Raw genomic sequence first — 21,258 nt, forward strand, 5'->3', positions numbered from 1 at the left:
GAATTTACAAAATAAGTCAAAATTACACATGTACAAACTTTTAAAACCTCAAGATATTAGTTGTGTATCACAAGATTAAAGTATAACAGTAATGGAAAACAAGTCAGTGCAATTTCCACACTTTGTTTTTCTTTTTTTTTTTTTTTTTTTTTTTTTTTTTTTTTTTTTTTTTTACAATTTTTACACCATAAAATATACAGCTGTTATAAACAGAGCTAGGAAGCTTAGAGTGGGTAGGAAACACTTTCAGAACATATAAAGGCACAATTAGACATCCTGTTTTTCCACTCAGTGTTGGTGGTATTATTGTGACGTTTCAATGTGACTGTGTGGGTGTAGAAGTGCAGTGAATGGTTTGCTCTCTGGACAGGACAGGATTTTTTTTTTCTCAAAGGAAGCAGTGTGAATGTTGAGGAGCACAAAACCTTTCATGAACCTGGGTGCTCTGTGTGGACTGACCCTATGTCTTCAGCACAGTGGGCGAGGACAAGCTTGTACAAATGAGTAACGCAGCTCTGTTGTGGTGTATCTCACAGAGAAGTGGGAAGAAAAACTAAAAATAAGCACTTAGAAATCTTCAACATCAGTTCTGGGGAGACAGAGAGGCACAGTTAGATCCAACCTGGACTATTTAGAGAGTGCTCACATCACATCGCTCATGCTGCTCACTGTGGAAATCAGCCACAGTTTTGAGAGCACATATCGTACAGACACAGGGGATTGTCTCTCATTGAGATTCAAAAGACGGAGTAATTGTTTATGCACAGAATGAACAATCACACACAGGCTGGATTTCAATCAGGCCCTAATTAAGTTTACAAAAAAAAAATTCTCCACCCTTTAGATTTATTGTTTAATGTCAGAAGCATAATTATCTAGAATGGTTGGTCAAAGTTTGATTTGCTCTGTATGTGCAATACATAACATTTGTTTTTCCACAAAATAAAAATTTCAGAGTGTTTTACCCTGCAGGAGAACAAACAACCATATTAGACTGACAATGTTTGTATGATGTTTCTGTTTGAGAGTGGAATCCTGGTGCTATGTTTGTAAAATTAACATCTATTCATGGCTTATTTTACATGGTAATGCGAGTTTAAACCTCCCACAGTAATAAAAGAATAAGCTTGTGTTCTGGCCTGTTCAGTGATTACATATCGCCTTGAAACCATTTCTCTATTTCCATAAAAGGCTTCACATCTGCCTCTTTAAAAGTCTGTTAAAGAGTAGCTGTTGTTTGTTTTTTTCAGTTTTTACAGTCACTGGTATTGAGTGATCATTTCTTTTTATTAGGTAATTAAAAGCACTCCACTTCTCAAGATTTGGAATTTTGAGCCTTCGCGTGCCTTTAATGAAATTGACTCATTGTCTTTGGTTATGCCATGTGTGTTCATCAGTATGCATATGCTCATTTATTCTGTTTTTCATGCATTTTATTTCAGTTTTTCTTAGTGTTTGAGTTAGATTGCTGGATGTTTTCACTGCTTTATACATATGTATGTTCTGAAATGTAGGCCTGTTTGTTTTCATTTGTTCCCATTGAGCTCACGTCTTAAAAACCCCTTCACTCACTTGTATATTGTTGTATGTTTGTGCCTCATCCAGCATAGATTTTATTTTTTTAGGTATTGTTGTTGGTCAGTGCTCAGTCAAGATGACTTTGTCATTTTAAGCAATGACCTACAAAGATATTTGTGCTACATGTTACATCTCATTTCAACATTATAGCAGATCAGGAAATCAGAATGCATCAAAAGTAGAGTCTTTATTGATGAGTGGGAAAAAGAACCACCTCAGTTAAACTGTACAGTTACAGAATATCATCTCGCAAAGGAATGCCAGACGTAAAAATTATGGACCTCAGTTTACTTTTCACTTAATCTTTCCACATCAACATCTGTACAAGTTGTAATCCCCAGTTTTGAATCTATGAAATGCAGTGGAATGCATGCTAATACAGTATGCTGTGCAAGTGTCCACATTTAGAAAACTGACTGCACAAATATTTCTATGCCTAACATACTGTAGGTCAGACATTTGCATTACATGAATCTTAATTTGGAGACACAACTCAGTGTAGTCTAAACTGGTTTCCACACAGCAAACATCTCTGGGGTTACAACCAGCCTGAATACTTTTTGATTTTAGACATACTGTGATCCAGACACTCAAATGGTTTATGTCGCTGGGAAATATAAGAGGGCCTGGTAACATTCAAGTTTCCTTCATTCTAAATACCACTTCATTTCTTTAAGTCTTTGTATTCTGATGAGAGCAAAGCAGTATTTTAAAAACATTCCCAAGATCATCATTTGCAAAAAAATATTCATTTGCTAATGGCATTTTAAAATGCAGTAATTTGCATCATCATTCAAATCATTAAATCCTATGGCCCGCTTGTAATGTGAAAGTGTTGTTTGCTAATTATTCTGTCCCCTTATTCATTATCCAGTCGTGTTTAATGCTTGCCTGTAAATTACTGTTAAAAAATCAAAGTACATTTTCAGTCAGAGAAATCCATTTAAAGGATACATTTTCATATGATGACTGCTCACTTTGTATGATTTGGAGACCACATGCTGCTTTCATATTGACTCAATATTACTGAAACCTATTCTATCGTCATTATTTCTTTCTATCCCTTTTCTCTCTACTGCTTCCTCTCTCACACACACTTACACACAAATGCTATATAAAAACACACAAGCAGGAATATACATTCCTGTACAGTCTATACAATATGAAATCAAGTCATATTTCAAAATAGTGTCATCTGCTTAACATGTATAGTTTACAAATAAAGGAAAACAGGCAATTTTTTATGATACAAAGAAACCTGACACGCCCTAAATCAAGTTCAAAAAATCAAGCATGTTAGGGGCTTGGGTTCACAACAGCTATTTAAATGTATCCAAGGGTATTAGGTTCATTCGATATTTTGCGGTCTCCATTGAATTAGATGAAAAGGCGTCCAGGGTGGTCTGCCGATCCATTTAGTCCCTTTGAGTTCCTTGATGTTTCTCAGAGTTAGAAACACTCTGATCAACACTTTCTTTTCACAGGCAACAGTACATATCTTCAAGGATTTCAACCCTCTGTGTGTCTGTTTTGTGTCTCATGCGACACAGATGAATACTTGGGTGAAAGCTTTGGGGTACGTCCCTCTGAAATAAGGCAACATTATTTTAAAATGGCATCTGTCACACTTAAATCTAGTGGTGATTGTTGTGATCTTTTCTACTCAGTACTTGTACAGTACATCATCTGAAATACAAGCCATTAAAGTGTTACCAGGACTTTTCTGTTGCCCTGTTCAAACCTTTGCACCTGAGGGCAATCTTATTCAAATATTAACATTCTTAATAAAATGGCACTGTGCCTGCATTTGTTGGTAAAATTTGATTTTGTTGTGCAAAACAACAAAACAGACACTAACACTTAACCAAGGTGCATTAAATCTCCAAATGTCCCTTAAAACCTGAAACATTCTCGTTCATACAGTGATGTCTTATCACATGATGCAGTAGGCTTCATCCTGGGGCAGGTGTTGTTTAGTCCTCCAGTAGGTTGGCAGGTGAGCTCTCAGCACTTTCCTCAGGTCCTCGTTGAGCAGGAGACAGAAGATGGGGTTGACACCAGCCTGGGCAAAGCTCATCCACACTGTGATAGAAAGGTACCTGTGAGGGATGGCGCAGGACTTGACGAACACCCTCCAGAAGCATGCCACGATGTAGGGAGCCCAGAGGACCAGGAAGAGCAGGGTGATGGTGTAGAACATCCTGCCCAGCCTCCTCTCTGACCGCACCTCTTCCATCCCGAGCAGCCGCCGGTGTTGATTGTGTAAATTTTGCCTAATGCCCAACAGAGTGGGTGGCATGGGACCTCGACCAAAACCAGCAATCCAATTAGCTGCAGCTTGACCAGTGGCCCCAGGACCGTGGAAGGTCCAATTCTGGCTGATAGCTGGGACGAGCTGGACAGGTTTCATCTTGCGGTGCCGATACTCAAACAGCAGCAGCTTGGCGTAGAAACCGTGGGTTGCCAGGACCACCACAGCCAGCATGAGCATGAAGCCTAGGGTGTCATTGGTCTTCAGGTAGCGGTGTTCAAAAATGCACTGATCCTCATCACGGATAAACTTGTATGTCCCCACGTCAAAGACAGGTGGGAACGCCATGGCAACGGCCAGAGTCCAAACCATGCAAATAATGGCGGCACAGGTCCAGATGGTCATGCGCTTGGCGTAGAATCGGTGGTGGGCAATGGCAAGGTAGCGGGTTACAGCCACACAAAACAGCATGAAGGCAGCGTGAAAACAAAATAGCACAGCCATAAAAGCCACAACTTTACAACTCAAGGCACTGTAAGTCCAGGCCGAGCTGTTGTGGACTGAAACCAGCACAAAGGGGAAGCAGGCAGCAGAGCGAACTGCATCGGCCAGGCACAGGTCCAGGAGGAAGAAATAGGGGGCCTTGTGAAGTGTCCTGTCTCGTAAGACTAGCACAGAGACCAAGAGGTTTCCTACAAGGCTGACACAGATGATCAGACCCAAGAAGACCAGCTTGAAGTAGGCAGACACATCTGTGGCAGAGATTCCTCCAGTGTTGCTGCTGCTGTCACTGCTGCTGCTGCCGCCTCTTGCCAGTCCACTCTGTGAGGCCAGCACAGCCAGCAAACTACCAGGGCCATCGATGGCAAAGCTCTGGTTAGCCATTCTACCACCTTCCACAAGAGCCTGTGGTTCAGGCCCTTCACAAACACTACTGATCCTCCTAAAGCCGTCGTCTCCCACGGCTCTCTCTCTCGACTTTACAAGGAGAGGCCGAAAGGATCTTTTCTACACGACAGAATCATCTTTCCTCTTTGTCCACAGCCACATCACCTGTGAACAGACAGATACATTTTGAAGACAACTCGAGTGAAAAACAAGATGTCTGACATGCCTGTTACACCTAGAACAGTCTAATAAATGGAAATAAATATTAGAGCTAAAAGCGTGGATATAGAAGTGCTGTGTTGGGCAACACGGTGGAAATCTCTGCCTTCCTGTTCCTCTAAGGCTGGGATCAGATCAGCAGCTCTACAGCATGCCAGCTCCTTGGCTCTCTCAGTAATTACCTTGCCCGTTGCTAAGATACAACAGCTCACATACTTTGTGCAAGTGTGGGTGTTTGAGTGAATGCATGGGGGTGTACAGGGGGATGGAGCAGACACAGTACAACCAACACTGGGTATGTCCAACAAACAGAGATGTTGTAAATGAGCAAAAGAACATTTTATGCTTTCCTTCTGCTGCCCTGTGTATGTATGCATGGCAGTTACAGAGCATCTGGTACAATGTGCATCTTAAAACAAATGTGAGAATGTAATGGCAGGGCAGGCAGCCATTTAGTTCTTACTGTAGGCCTGTATGTGAATGGCTAGACAATGAAATTGGATTCAACCTGGAAAAAAATATGTCAATTTTGAAGATACTGCTTTTGGCAAGGATCCTCACATCAGCCTTGTTTAAAGAGGGCACGATTTTAAGCCTGACACGATGATTAAAAACTAGATTCAAGATGCAGCCTCACCCAAAAAAACTCATTCATAGGCGTAAGGTAATAATAACAGAGAGCTGTGCTTGTCAGGGTGGGCCTTGCCTATGTAGGCCATGAAACACAGTAAGATTAGCTTTGACTGTAGGCTTATTTTTTCTATACCTAACAGCCCTCTGCCACCTTGACAAACATCATCTCACCCGATTAGATGGCTGCCATGTCAGCTAGGCCTAAAACACTGACTGAAGGGAAAAACAGATGAACAGGTGTCAAAATCACCTCTGTCGTGTGTATGTGAGAGAAAGAGAGGCTGAGAGGAAGAGAGAGAGAGAGGGAGAGAGAGATAGACAGAGAGATAGGATAACATACCTTTCATCCCCTCATTTATGGATCCGTTCTTCTCCCACGACAAAAAAACAAACACAAAAATGATCCTTGTCGCTTTGTGTCACTGTTTGTTAAATCGAGAGAAAAACACATAATAAAGCCTCACGCTCTCGTTGTGCTCTGGGCTCAAACAACACCTGTTATGCATGAATCCATCGCAAAGGAATATCGAATTGAGCAACATATAATCAACATAATACATTACAGGCGATGCAATAATCAACAGCTGATCAAACACTCAAGGATGAGGATTCTGCTGTTAAGCCACATTTCAGATACAACAACAACAACTAAAAAAAAAAAAAAAAAAAAAAAAAAAAAATCCCAGTGCCACCCTATTACAGTTTCATATAGAGGGATGTGTTCATTTGGTCTGGGTCTGAATATCATCCGAGAAAACAGATTTTATGTTGCATCACGTCGAAGATGGATCTCCACAGGGCTAGAAACAGACGCGATGAAAAAGATGTTGTTCTGTTCATATATCCAAATGATGTCAGATTTTCAATGCTTATAATAACCCACCCACAAGCGTTAGAGAGGAAAAAAAGATCGCGCATCCCCTAAATGAATCGTCTTGGCATGTATATTGGCTTGTGGCACCAGAACAATTAGTCCACACAGACAGGCTCGGTACGTCTCTTTTTCCCATCTTTCAGTCAAAAAAAAAAGGCGATGTATTTACCCTGAACAGTTCATATGCAGTCTTTGTTTTGCTGTCCAACGAAGGTGGACTACATCTTAATAGTCCACAATAAAAGCCTCCATGATAAGCATAAATACATCTCTGACAAATCCAGCGATGCCTCGGAAGGAATTTACATCACCAACGCTGTCGAAATCACGATTTGCAAAAAATAAATAAAAATAGCAGGAGAATAAAAACAGCACTGCTGGATTAGGCGAATTATTCCTGAATAATCCCAATTATGGCTGCTTGCAAGGAGGCAGCTCGCACATTCGCGGAATCGGTCGGTTTTATTCGGGGAGAGAGAGAGAGAGAGAGAGAGAGAGAGAGAGAGAGAGAGAGAGAGAGAGAGAGAGTCGGTGTTATCTGTGCAGTGGTCCATACATAAGTTGAAAGTGATGTTTTATTCCAACAGCCTCTGTCATCATACATGACGCGTCTGTTTTCTTCCTCCGTGGAGCTCCAGCTGTTCACAGACCGTGGATCCTGTTCATTGGTCTCCTGGCCCTGGTGACGGACTGGCCTCACTGGACCCCAATGACACAGGAACAGGCCTGACAGGGGCGAGTCCCCTGGAACAGCACCGGACAACGACACACGGATACATCCCATTTCCGAGGCTCACTGAAATTATCACCATCTTTCACATCCAGTAGAACAGTGTCAAACACATACAGTCCAATGTGATCTCAATTGGGTTGGATCAGTAAGATAACAGCATAAAATCTATAAATAATGACCACTCCAAAATTTTAAAATGTTTTATGTAAAAAAAAAAAGTAAAATTACATGATGAAAATGTTTATTTACAAACTATCCTTTCAAAATAAAATGTGAATTACATCAATAAACATGAACACTCAGAAAAATAACTACAGTCTAAACAATATTATGTCTCAGCATATCATTAAACATGTGCATCACAATTTACAGATCACAGTGGATCTACGAAGGTACAGAACATGTAGTAAAAGGCATAATACTGTTACAATATCACTTATTTGTATTCAGACATGGTGTTCATATTTGTTCAGGTTACTCACATTTTAATGTGAAAGGATCATTTGTAAATGTAAATATTTTCTTAATGCAAATTTTCCGTTTTTCACTTCAAACCAAGTACAAAATTTGGAGTTGTCATCATTTATATGTTATTATGCTATTGTTTTATTTGTCCGACCAACTTGAGGTCACATTAGGCTGTTTGTGGATAACTAAAATAAGTTTGACACCCTTGACATTTGCAAATCCATCCTGTGGGCCAGATTAGGCCCTTTGGCGGGCTAGTTTTGGCCCATGGACTGTATGTTTGACACCTTTGCAATAGACTATGTTTTTTACATTATTTTATTGTCATATACTATTTTTTTCTTTGTAAATTAACATTAACCGTTAACATCATGTTTCTAGCATTTACTGTATTCAAAACTAAACATACACTACATTTAGGCTATGTGATTATTTTGTGAAATAGCCTAAAGAATTCCACTTGTGAAGGGTTTTGAATGCCCTTCATATTTACTCACAAATCATCTGCTTTCCTAATGTTGATATGAGTAAAACCAAACCATACAGTTCCCATTTACTTATTTTAGTATGAAGGACAGAGGGTGTTGTGTATTGCACATATTGTAAAACCCATTGAGGCTGATTTATGATTTAAAAAAATCTGAATCCCTCTGATTTTCAAATCTCAATTATCACAAACTTTCCCATTCAATAGACTACAGTAATAGTGTTAAAAGTTGTTTTATTAAATATATATATTGTAAGTGGCCTGAAGAACACCTCTTGTCAAGGCCCTTAAGGGTTTTTGATTCTCATTCATATTTGAAAGTTTTATATGAGTAAATAAAACCAAACTGACTGCGACTGTACAGTCCATATTTACCTATTTTAGTATGAAGGACAAAGGGTGTTGTACATTGTACACATTGGTGAAGCCTATTGTGACAATTTCTGATTTGTGATATTGGGCTATAAAAATAAAACATAACTTGTCCTGGTAACATGCAGCCTAGGTATTTGTATATGTTACAATAGCTTTGGAATTGGTATTAGACCACCTTTGATTTTCAGCATTAATTCATGTAACAGCCCTTCAGTGTGATCTTTTGATATTATGTAATTGGAAAATTATTTTTCAACATTACATGTTCCTAAATTATATAATATTTTAGCATTAATTTAACACAGTTTAGTTTTTTATTTAATCTGCAAAACACTTAATGTGTCTTTTGCCACATCTTTAAACTCATATTAGCAACAGCGACCAGTGTTGGCTCTTCACTGATGTGTTGCAGCCTCACCCGGTAACCATCTTTAAAGCTGTTCCTACAACTGGTGCATATTAATCTATGTATATTTTACAAAATCTATTGCCTAATGTAACTTTTGAAGCCAATGGAGAGTTTTTAAACTATTGGTCTCTCACTGGCCTTGTAAATTCTAAATGTTTTTCTTTTTTTTAATAAATGTGAAGAAGTAGTCCATATTTTTAATATTTAAATATGTAGTCAAATGTTATCTTCAACATGTCTATGTCTAAGTATGTTGGGTAAAACATTCACATTAGGATGGATAAAGTTTTATGTCTTTTCATCTGTCAGGTAAAACGTCACTAATTTAATTTAAAAAAAATCTAACATGGTAACATCTGAAAGTTTATACTTTACCATTCAGTCCAAGAACATGTGCTTTGTTGTAGAGAATACTTAAATATTAAATATTGTTAAAACAATTTCCAATTCTTTAAAAAGCCACATATTGGAGAATTTTCATTAATTAAAAATGTCATCTTGATAAGTGGACTAAGCAGATGGTTGTCTCACAGCCAAAATAAATGTAATAAACAGTCATATTAAAGATTGATGCACCAGATAAAGTCGACAAATATTCATGGACTAATTCCTTTGAGTAAAATGATAAATAGGTGTACTAGGGAAGGAAAATTTGTCATGTCTTGGGGAGATTTTGCTGTCAAAAAATGTTATTTAAAAGGAGAAATTGTTTGGAATGATGGAATAGCGCCATTCATACAAACCAAGCAGTAGCACAGACTGTTGTCATAGTTGATGAGAGGGATAATACTCCCTCGAACACTGCCTCTGTTGAAATCGTTGGTTTACACAGCTTTCAGTGATGTAGATTACTGCTTAAAAAGGCATTAATTATTTCAATGTGAAAGTCTGTTGTAGGATTCTCACTGATTATCCTCCTTGGGTCACTTTTAAGTCTGCTTAAATTTTTAATACATTCCACATTCAAGCTATGTGACCATCACACAAATTAGGCACTGCTTCCTCTTTCCCCGCAGAACTCCATGAAATCAAAGTGTGCTCTGATTAATAATTTTGTTTTAAAGCCAAATACTATAATCCTTGTCTAATCCGGAGGATATTTGTCATCCAAGGACTGACACAGACAATTATGGGGTTGAAGGTATTTACGTTAGTACAGGATAGTGTGGGTTGATCCAGCAGGAAAACAATTCAGGTGTTTACATTAGATTTTAATGACTCACGCTGTCTTTAAGATGTCGTCTATCATGACTTCAATCAGAAATAGTGCCTGACTCTCATCACACAGCACTTGAGGACATTTCCCAGGAATTGTCACTGTTCAAACACTGATCTTAAATCACAGCATCCAGTGTGCACTTTCATCTGTCATGACACTGTGACTTCAGTGCAATGTCTGACCTTTGGCTTCTATTTGCAGCTCATGTTGCAATCTGTGTATTTCCACTTGAAGCGAAGCTGAACATGCTCCAGAGACAGAGGCGCTAAAGGCTCTGATGTCATTTTAGTGGTGTCAGTCCTTCCAAAATTTGCACTGCAGTGTCATTATCGTGCATGAAACTGTGTACATATTAATTTCAGTATAAATGAACAGAAAAATCAATAAACTAAGACACTGGGGTGCACGGTATCAGACCACGTTTAATGGCAACTCACTGCAAAACCTTTTATCACTTCAAACATGTCACATACAGTACAGTCACTCTGTGAGGTTGTCAAAGTAGTGCTATAAAATATATTATTGTGCAACGGTAATATTGTGTTTAGGAGAAAGTATTAACAGGAAGACTTCTCCATGAGGAGTAGTGTTGAGGCTGGTACACTTTTTGTCCCTTAAGCAACATCAGTTTCCAACTGATGTTGCTAAATGTTAGCAGGTTATAATTTCTTTATAATTAAGGCAAAATTGTTTGCTTAAGTGTGTTTTGCTTTTGCATCTGTAAACAAAATACAATTTCTGTAAGAGGTCTCTTAAGTGTGTGACCATGGCAATGCTTCTGTTCTTCATTAAACACATAATAATACATGGAATTCACAAGATCACCCTTAGCTACACACCAACACAAACATCCAAAATAAGTGCATTGTAGAAGTGAGTAATGATATCAGAATATAAAGCCTGGTACACTCCACATGACAGAAAACAGTGATTACAAATCACTTGCAAAAACATCCACAATGATAAGATACTATGCTTTATCACTGGAGTGATCACAATGTTGCTGAAAGGATGGGAGAGATAAAGAACAACATGGCAGATCATCTGTATTGTGCAATATAACAAGATACTCTCAACAGTTCCTGAAAATATAGGTTTTTACTCACTTTATTTTTGCATGGTCATCCTTACAAATGCCTCTTCTTTCCTTGATGAAAATATACATCAGTCTACAAACTCACACAGTGTTAACTAAAAATCCACATCTACAACAGAAACTAAATGTGGATTTTTAACCAATTGGCTTAATTTGGAATCATGAAAAAGGCACTTCCATGGATAACAGTTTAGGAGAAACATCTGTGGCATAAATCACAAACGACACAAAACCAAAAATAGTCCAATGATTAACAGGGCACTGGGTTCCTGCAACATGACAGACAAGGAAACAACTCCACTCAGAAAGATGATTGATGGCATCAGATTGACGTTTACGTCATGCTCAGACAATGTACTTGGTAGATTCTCTAATAATGTGTCAGGGGATATCTGGGGAGCATCTTGCCTCTCCTCCCTGGCCGAGGCAGAATGAAGAGCCAAGTTTTCCTTCACCTCACTGACACCTGTACTCAGTGAGTCATTCTCTGCAGGTTCAAGTGACGGGGGAGCTTCACCTTCTGCTCCCTGACTCTCTGCCACAGGAGACAAGAGCACAGGCACGCTGCCTTCATAATGTGCTGCAGACCTGGTGGAACCTTCTGATAATCCTGCAACAAGTTCACTCAATCCCACTGCAACCTCTGGCTCAGAGCTCTGAGTCACACTGAGAGCAGAGACACATTCAGCAGGCAGTTCAAGGCAAGGACGGCCGGCCGGGCTCTGGGTTGATCCGTATTCTCCTGTTGGCCACAGATTCGTCTCTGTGGTGGGACAGCGCTTGCGTGGAGTCTCCAAAGAAGAGATCTCCTCTTCGCCAGCCGGGGAGCTGTCTGATCTCAGCCTTGACTCTGGTGATATAGAGGGAACTGTGGCAGGCAGCAGTGCAAAGGGACTGCTGTCTTTGGGCTGCTCTGAGGTTTGGCTACCTAACACACAACGGACTCCGGGTGAAGGCTCTGACTTATTTGATTGGACTGATTCGTTGGTACAGAGTACAGAGGGTAAAGTAGTTTGAAGTGGGGTTGAGGAAGACATAGAAGGAAATAGTGCAGATACGGTATGAGCGGACTGTGTGCCATCAACAGATGGAAGCTCTTGGTTGGGTGGGACAGAGAGACCAGATGGGTGAACCGCAATCTGTTAAAGTAAAACAGTGAGAGAACAGTGACAGCAAGGAGAGCATAAAGACAAAGGGGAGAGATCTGTATTCCACATTAACAGTGCACACAGAGAAAAGAAAAGCATTTTACAGCATACTAATGCTTTTCTGCAAAATGGATCCCATGCTGACTATGTAATTGTGAGTGAATGCAAAGAGAAACAGTATGATGGGGATAATTGGACGGTTTTCAACACTACTGGCGAAACTGTACATTTGAAAGCTGTGACTGGATCTGTCATGAGTACAGAAGAGATTTAATTATATACCGTCCTTTTACTGGAGTCTGTACCTCACAAGGGCATTAAAGGGAGAAGGAAATGAGATCTATGCAAACTTTCATCATTAATTTATTCTGAAATTCAATATAAAACAAAAATGCAGCTCCTCTGGCATTCAGTGTTTCCACATTGAGAACTACAGTATGTGATTTTTGCCTTAAAACATCAGAAACTGTGACTGGTGCCTTATTGAAAGAACTTCATATTGATTTTTATGTAATTATATTCTGAATAAGGTAAATAATTATTAACTCAGAGCATATACCAGATAAATTCATGACAACCAAAAGACAGAAAACAACATCCAGAAGAACCAGAGCTTAAGCAAGACACAGATAACAGATGTTCTAAGACAGAGCATGTAGGTGTTAGGCAAAGCACAAGATAAAAAGAAAGACATATTTATGTGCATATGCTGTGATTTAAACATTTATGCTAACTTCATGTTTTATTCAGCTGTGATCTATTGTCCCTTTTGAGTCCAAAATGTAACCTGATGCACAATACATTTCAAAATAAATCATGTCTTCCTCTATAATTTTGTGTGCTGCAGTTGTTTCCATTGGAATTGCTGCATTTATTTACATCAAATAATTCCAAAGAAGTCTACTTTTAGTTCAAGAGAGCACTTTGTGTCAGTCTAAAGGGAGAAAAACCAATATGAAACAACCTTGACGCACTACAAAATAAGTAAAAGTTTTGCAAAGAAGTAAAAGCTCAGCAAGTGAGAGGTGGAAATGGTAGACGCCAGCAATTACATAGACATTATTTCCTTGAAAATTATAGTTCCAAATTTGAACTTGAAATTGTCAGGAGTGATGAAGATTATAGGGTTTGTGTGAAAAAACTAATACAGAAGTGTTTTATTGGATTTTTCAATGGTGTGAGAGTGAAGATGTGGGATAAAAAAAAACAATTGAAAAATGCTGTTTAGACACAGGCTAAAAAGTTCACCTGACATTTAATTTTTCTACCACAAGGAGACAGCATTAGTATGAATACTGATGGACAAACAAATGTGCAGTAAAGATGATCAGATCTGTAAGTCAGTATCAGTACCATACTAACACAGATCGCATGTTTTTCTGTGGAATAATATTACTGATTGACTGACTGACTCTGGGCTGTCTGGGGCAGTTTAATCAACGCTATGCACAAAAACTGCAACTTCCTACTGAAATACAAATTTCTTCCTGTCTGATATGCTTTATGTATGGAACGTTTCCAAAACCAACCTTTGCTTGCCAAAATGCAAATGCAACCCTCTTGTAATCTTAAGTAGCTCTCTCTTCTGCCATTTTACTGTAAAGAAAAAAATATTCAGAAAGTTGCTTACATTGTGTTTAGCATTAGTGTGAAACTAAGTGTTGAGGCATGGCAAGTTTATATCTTAAATAGCAGCGGGGTCACAGAGGTTAAACTGTATTCCATAAAAAAAGTCTGTCTTTGTGTGACAAATATGTTTCTTTTTGGAACAAATCATTCAATATGAAAACCTAGACAACAGCACATTGACAGTAGTCTTCAGTACCATGATCACAAACACTTTAAACATACAAGGGATTAGACATGATTATACAGGGTGTGAATAATGAGTAGTGATTGGACCGACTTAAAACTATGAAGAGACCATGAATTCAAATCAAATGAAAATCAAATTACCCCTGTCCTGTTCTCGCATCAGGTAATATCCATACAATTATAAAATAATTAAATCCAACCAATAGGGGGAAGTGATCTGAGGTTCAAAACCCTCTTAGATCAAAACTGTCAAGCATCTCGTGGCCCCAGTACACTTATATTGGAGGCAAAATTGCTGAACAGGACAGGGGTATAAATAAATAAATAAATAAATAATCAAAAGTTGCAAAGACATGAACAGCATGCATAGTGATACAAATGCAATAATACATACTCGTGCTACAGCGGTGAAAAAGCGAAACATTACCTAAGTTGTTGCTGAAGCTTCAATGAGCTGTGAACAATATAAACAACCAAGCCAGTGATGATATAAAAGCTATAAAAGTTGGAAAGAAAGGTTTGTTATGTTTTATTAGACATGTGACTCGCATAAAAGGATAAAGCACCTAGCCTGCTTACCTGTTAAATGAGAATGTTACAACAACTGCATGCAAATCAACATAATTTGAACATAATCCAACACGTTATTCGCTAAATGCGAATCCTCTGTTGGCAAGTGAGCCAACAAGCTGGCAGGCTGCAATCATGTTGGACCATTCTAACTTTGCAGGTCATAGCAAGTTCAAAATTAATAACCCTGATGAACATAGTATATTCCTGCTTCGCCCTTACCTCCACGTCGATGTCTGGCTGAATAAGGAGTGGGCAGATGGCTGTGGGTCGGACAAGGCCGGCTTGGGAGGTCCCTGCTTCGTCTGCTAAACAGATACATGGACTATAATTAATATACACAGAGAAAAAAGCAGCAATATTTACAGTGTTTACATATATTTGTATCTTTGGCAACACAAGCTACAAGTAAAGTGATTAATAAGACCAAAGTCATTATCACTAAAATCATAAATAAAAAACATAGATGAAAAAATTATCTTTACACTGTACCTTTTTTGTCTCGCTCATCCTCCAGATCTGAATTAAAATCCATCCTGAAAGACAAGCAAAGCATTAGAGTTCATTCACACTAAAAGATAACACAATCATGAAGCAAATTCATTTCAGATCAATCAGTTATTTCTATACTGTGATGTGTATCTTGAAAGAACATCCATGTTAGTGAAGACAGAAGACAACATAAACACTACAGAACACTTAAACTAGGACTGAAATGTAGAAAAAAAAAAAAGAAAAAAAAAGAAGAAAACATATGTCTGTGCTACAACTACCTCCTCCACTCAGACAGTTTGGTATTTAAAGCTCATCTCCTGCCATAAAGTCACCCTCTGAATCAGCTGACGAATGCAGCAGTTATGTATGAGCAGAAAGACACCATTTTGGGCCCCGAGATGCACCGTTAAACAAGCTCATGCATGAAGAAGACACGTATATAGTGATGTGCCATCATCAACACCTGTTATGGACAATTAGACTTAATATCTGCTGATGCAGTTCAACTGTTAATGTGCTGAATTTGCCATTTCAACCTGATATGGTCTCTTTGCATGCTTCTGTTTTTGACATTTAATCGGATAAAAGGAGATGGAAAGGTTGAATATTTTTGTGTGAGATTATTGAAGCTGGAAGCAAACACAAAATGTGGAAAACACATTTCTATATCAAAGTATTGTAGTGAATGTATTTAATGCAACTGTGCTGACAGTAATTACTTTAGTAGACATGAGCTTACTGCCTCTTAAAGCCTTTGTTTTACTGGCTTACAGATCTGTGTGATTGAACATGTGTTTGCAAAACATTATGAAAACAAGTAGTGCCAGGCACAACAAATCTCACCCCTCGCATGTATTGTAGCTTACTTTGGCATCAGTGCAGCTGATGTCATCATGTCTATGCATGTGGTGATGTCAGCATATCAATTACCTATATATATATGTATATATATGTGCCAAGTTTGAAGTAAATGGAAACAAAATTGATGTTTTTATAGACATTTGAAATTTTGCCCATTATAAGTAAAAAGGAGAAAAAAAAAAGATAAAAAAAATTCATTGACCTACTTTTCTCAAAATGTAACCACATCTGTTCTGGGCCACTGGTAACCTGTAACCCAAATTTGGTGTAAATTCACCCAATAGTTTTGCTGCTAAAAACATTTGAAATTTCACCTATTAAAAGTAAATGGGGAAAAAAGATTTTAAAAATTCATCTAAAAAATTGTAACTTTGACCTACTTTTCCCAAAATGTAATGAGATTTATTCTGGGTCACTGGCAATCTATAAACCACATTCGGTATGAATTCAATCAACAGTTTTCCTGCAAGTGTTAACAAACAAATCAAACTAAAAACAATACCCCTTGCCTCCCCTTCAGGGGGTGGGGTAATAATCTGACTGGCTTTAAAATAACCTCTAAATGATGAATTAGAGTCGTTTTCTGTGAGGAAGATGTGTTGAAAGAGATGAGATGTAACATATCCAAGAGTCCTGCAAAGATGCCAAATGTAATAAAGTTCAAGCCACATGATGAGCATGTGTTGAGAGCTGTGCAAACAGAGAAGGCATCGCCTGAGATGCTCTTTGTGGTCCCTGAGTTTTTCATAGGTTAAATCATTTAGATAATCTTCGTACTACTTATCTAACTCAAGCTCTTCTGTTGATGGTACCTAGAATAGTCATTACAAGTAAAATTCTGCACTCGTTTTAAAGAAGACATACAGTATGAGTTATGGGTTACGTTTATGACCTTACCCTGCACAATGACAGGCATATGTTTAGTCTAAACTGAAAAAAAGCACCACATCCTTGTTGAAAATGAGCCAACTACTGTGAAAAAAGTGGTTCGTGTTTGCTCCAGGCTAATGCATGATAAACATAACCTCAAGACCTACTTAAATACAGTTAACATTTTTAATTTCTTTTTATGCTGATTGTGTTTATTTGCTTAGGCTCCATTCAGACATGCAGTGGCCCTGGCTCCTCCACTCTAGAGACAGCTTTGGCAATAGAATAAGCCGTATTTCTAAAAGTGCCCGATAAAATTAGCCTTCTTGACTGAAAATACTGACGGAGGGAAAATAATAACTTAAATGATAAAAATACCTATGCTGACCTCAACTTTTTATGGGTAATTTGATATTTAGTCACACATTTATTGATAAATCACTTTGTTTGATATTCAGTGATTTGGATATAATTATTACTTTGACTTTGATGTGCAGATCAACAGTTAACCTATTTCAGTTAATTTCAGTCACGTATTACGTAGTTTCATTTCAATATGTTTGGGTGTATGAATGATATTTCTTGATTAATCAGCTCTTGAATATCACTCACAGTCTAGTCCAGTCCATGCTGCAAAACTCAGAACTGACCCAGGAAATCAGTGCAAAATAATGTTATGACTGAGCTGAAACTTGAAGCAGAAAAACAGCTCTGATTTTGTTTTTCAGTGATGCAGCAGACCATGACTTGTTTTACATAATTACTGTGCAACCTAAACTAACATGAGGACATTAGATTTCTTAAAATTGACGTCTTGGATCAACATGCAGCAAGTGATCTGGAGTCAACGACTGTTTCACCCCATAGTAACCCTTCCTCCTACAGGCCCGCCTTGTTAATGTGTCAAAATCCAATTATCAGTTCACTTCAAAGCATCTGATGAATTTACAGTATGATGGTTGCTATGGTGAAGATGCGGCTGCAGGTTTTGATCCCTTTACTCTTCTTCCCTAGTCAGTGACTCATCCAACTCTAATGATCCATCTGCCCCGTCCTATTTCAGAACAGCAACATAAGAAAAGTCCTGCGTGACCATTTACTCTGCTTTATATCCTGTTTAAGGTTTATAGGTTTGCTGGACTCCTCCTGCTGTCTTCTGTTTTCCTTCAACACTTTTATGTTAGTGTTAACAATAGATTAACCACTGAATCCTCCTCTCTGATTTACTGACTCTGAAGTAGTAACAAAGAAGAGAAGGTCTGGGTGCAACCTTCCAAATGTACAAGGGGAAGGGGCCGGTATGATGTATTGAGATGGCTCCGCTCCCTTATGTCTCTGATAGAAAAGGTCAGAGGTAAATTTTAGTGCAAGGGAAATGCCAGGGCTGAACACGACACCTGCCCTTTGCCTATTTTGATCATCCTCACACACCACTGGATGATTGGCATACTGAAGGGGGTGGTACGCTCTCCAACCCTAACTGCAGACACTGAAAGACACAAGATTAAATAGATGATTAAACCAAAAACAGACATAAACAGGCCATTGGAGTGCAACTATCTGGCGTGATACTCCCTCTGTGCTTTCGTTACAATACAAGTGCTTACTTCAGACTTGGATTCTTTCTATGCAAAAGGACGTCTCTGAGCAGACTCACTGACTGAACTGAATGCTCATTTCCACAGACGGACAAAGCTCACATGGAATTACAAGGCCACTGGAGCTCTGTGGCTTTTGTGATGCGCCTCTTTTCACAAAAACTATAAAGTATTTCTCTGTGACCTGAAAGTTTTAACTCTGCTTTGAGCATCCTTTTGACTAGACAGATGCAAGGTGATGTTAGAATAAGATCTGAGTTTCAATGAATGAACTCTGAGCTGATCAATCTGTGGAGGTCAGAGGTCAAAAGAATCACAGCAAAGTGAATGTGGCCTGAATTCAAGCAGCCTGTTAAATCTAAATCACATGTCAAGACAGTGACCTGTATGGTCTCGGAGGTTTCAGGATACCTCTCAACTCACTTATGTCGATGTTTGTCGCAGGAGAGTCTTCTTCATAGGACAGGAGCAGAGTTACCACATAATTCATTGGGAGTTATTGGGCCCAGTATCACCATCAGGAGGTTTCATAGCGAATAACAACTCAATGCGAGGAGCCATGTGTGATATAGGAGGAGCAAAGACAACTTGAAGGAGAACTTGTCAGTGTCTCCGTCATTAGATTCCTGGACATACTCTGCTGGGTGGTCAAAGTAAGTAGCCCAGTTGTCCATGGTTGATCTGATGTAAACTGCTTTGTGGAAAGATACGTTCAGGACTCGTACTATCCCGCAGAATGCAAGTGGTTCACTATCTACTGAAAACACTTGCTCGACCTCCACTTTGTTTGTGCGCACAGCCTGCAGAAGCGCACTGCCGCTGGGTGACTTAAACTCTGGGTGCACATCATAGATCGGCTTTTTCTCTGCTTTCCTATATTTCGCCTCCTCTTCTTCCCACCTGGCACTTGTCTCCTCGTCCTCCGAATCGAAAGCAAAAAATTCCTTCACGTCCCACTAGATCCCACCTGTTGTATCGGCAAACGACACATCTTTTTTCCCAGCGCCGCGTGGATTCGCAGGTACTCAGCGGTCTCGTCGAAGATGACGACCCTCGCTTCCTCGGTACCGGGGAGCATCTTGGGATGAGACGGACGTCCTCGGTGTCATCTTCATCATCATCATCATCCGCGTCTAAGCCGGGACACCTACTTTCTGCTTCGTTTGCGTCCTTTCCCAGCTCTGACCGTGGTAAAAGGCCCTCTTGACTTGGTATTGTTAAAAAGACATTATAGAATTTGTGTACACTCGTGGAAGCTGTGCGCTGCAGAGAGAGTACATATGGCGTTCTCCAAAAACACTAACAAAATACTCATGGTTTTGCGCAGCACTGCCCGGGTAGCTGGATGTGCGTTACGCACAGCCTCCTCAGTCAACGTGTGGCGTTTAAATGTCACCCATGGAAACTTGCCTTTAGTGCCAGCCCTTGTGATAGTGTATCCCCTGGTTTACATGAGTTTGTGCATCGCAATTTGACTGCTGTCGCGGAAGGAGCTGCCTAATTTTTAGCCCTGACCTACCAGGCTCACCATGCCCCAATTTGGTCTTTGGTTATAATCCTGTACCTCCCCGTGTTCTGTTTGGTTCGGGCTGCTAATACGACCACCACTGGAAATGGGATACTAAGAGTTTGATTGAAAATGCCAACATTCCCAGCAATTAGTATGGTAACGCGCGCCCCTCAACACAAGGGTTTAATAACCTCCAGTCGAATTATTCAAGGTCATTGTGTTTTTATCATCATGGCTTTATTGCCCCAAGAAGAATCATCACTTAGAGTAGATAGATCAAATAAAATGCATTTAAGCCTTAGTGTTAGAAAAATGTAATTGAAAGGCCCTATGTTCAGTGATTGTACTGCAAACACACTATCCTGCATTAACCCTACGGCCAGTTAAAGGCAGTTGACCCCTGTTTAGTTGTTCAAGAGCACGAGATCATGATGATGAAATGTGGTCATGCACACACTGGTCTGTGATTGGCTGTTTCATTCTACGCAATGACCGCAACATGGCAGTTAATTAAGCCCACGTGTAAACATAAATGACCGCAAGCAGCAAAAGTTAAGACTAAAATCTTATGTTTTTTCCCCTTCACTACTCTATTTTAAGTGTGTCAGACTATCTTAGCATTTTTACATAAACATCCATTTTCATCATACAGCATTGATTAAAGTAAAGCAAGCTTCTAGTATTCTCTATTCTGAGTGATTTATGCAAACCAGCTCTGTTAATCCTGTTTAAAAGCACGTTAACTAATAGCCTCATGTGAGGATGTCTAGTAACCGTTTAGACAGGATTATCAATCTCACGACACAGACGACGATGATGATGTAATTGATGGAAGAATTCAAGCTTGTAAACACGACCAGATTGTAGAGGAGACCAGACGTGTTATGTTTGAATGGTGGTTCAACGAAGAGAAGTGACCCAGTAATCTGTGAAAAAACCTCTCATTTCACGAAATGTCTTTATTTTTTAATCATGGCTAAATCTGTGATGCTTAATAACATCTCATCTACAGGCGGTAAATGACACCGTGGCCTGTTAAAAGCTTAAAATGAACAAAATCATCATGTTTGAGCCATGTGACGTCTTCAGGTATCGCGACAACGCGGGGCTCATTTCCGGCGGTCTACAATCTGTTTCTGTCATACACCTTCATGTCTGTTT

General features: G+C 39.2%; 2 protein-coding genes across 5 annotated transcripts; both read right to left on the reverse strand.

Moving 5' to 3' along the window:
* Nucleotides 1-1,746: 1,746 nt before the first annotated feature.
* LOC115421871 (probable G-protein coupled receptor 173) lies at nucleotides 1,747-6,914 on the reverse strand. Its single transcript, XM_030137864.1, has 2 exons — nucleotides 5,910-6,914; nucleotides 1,747-4,882 (listed from the first exon to the last, which is right to left on the reverse strand). The coding sequence occupies exon 2, from the start codon at nucleotides 4,712-4,714 to the stop codon at nucleotides 3,512-3,514; it is 1,203 nt and encodes a 400-aa protein (XP_029993724.1). The 5' UTR covers nucleotides 4,715-4,882; nucleotides 5,910-6,914; the 3' UTR covers nucleotides 1,747-3,511.
* Nucleotides 6,915-10,536: 3,622 nt separating this feature from the next.
* LOC115421873 (uncharacterized) lies at nucleotides 10,537-20,138 on the reverse strand. Of its 4 annotated transcripts, none has more exons than XM_030137866.1 (4): nucleotides 18,971-20,138; nucleotides 15,256-15,299; nucleotides 14,986-15,068; nucleotides 10,537-12,369 (listed from the first exon to the last, which is right to left on the reverse strand). In XM_030137866.1, the coding sequence occupies exons 1-4, from the start codon at nucleotides 19,075-19,077 to the stop codon at nucleotides 11,446-11,448; spliced, it is 1,158 nt and encodes a 385-aa protein (XP_029993726.1). In that variant the 5' UTR covers nucleotides 19,078-20,138; the 3' UTR covers nucleotides 10,537-11,445. The 4 variants fall into 4 exon arrangements, with proteins under 4 accessions (XP_029993726.1, XP_029993725.1, XP_029993727.1 ...); XM_030137865.1 differs by having other exon boundaries at nucleotides 14,986-15,071; XM_030137867.1 differs by lacking the exon at nucleotides 18,971-20,138 and adding an exon at nucleotides 14,588-14,647 and having other exon boundaries at nucleotides 15,256-15,286.
* Nucleotides 20,139-21,258: the final 1,120 nt, after the last annotated feature.

This window comes from Sphaeramia orbicularis, chromosome 7, assembly GCF_902148855.1.
Source record: "Sphaeramia orbicularis chromosome 7, fSphaOr1.1, whole genome shotgun sequence".
Lineage (NCBI taxonomy): Eukaryota > Metazoa > Chordata > Actinopteri > Kurtiformes > Apogonidae > Sphaeramia > Sphaeramia orbicularis.

Bases quoted from the DNA above. Each gene is read 5' to 3' on its own strand.
- LOC115421871 (XM_030137864.1), bottom strand. From the start codon at position 4,714: ATGGCTAACCAGAGCTTTGCCATCGATGGCCCTGGTAGTTTGCTGGCT.
- LOC115421873 (XM_030137865.1), bottom strand. From the start codon at position 19,077: ATGAATTATGTGGTAACTCTGCTCCTGTCCTATGAAGAAGACTCTCCT. The intron at 15,072-15,255 runs GTACAGTGTAAA...GTATCTGTTTAG, and splicing joins GGATGAGCGAGACAAAAAAG to CAGACGAAGCAGGGACCTCC. The intron at 12,370-14,985 runs GTAAGGGCGAAG...TTACTTTAACAG, and splicing joins AGCCAGACATCGACGTGGAG to ATTGCGGTTCACCCATCTGG.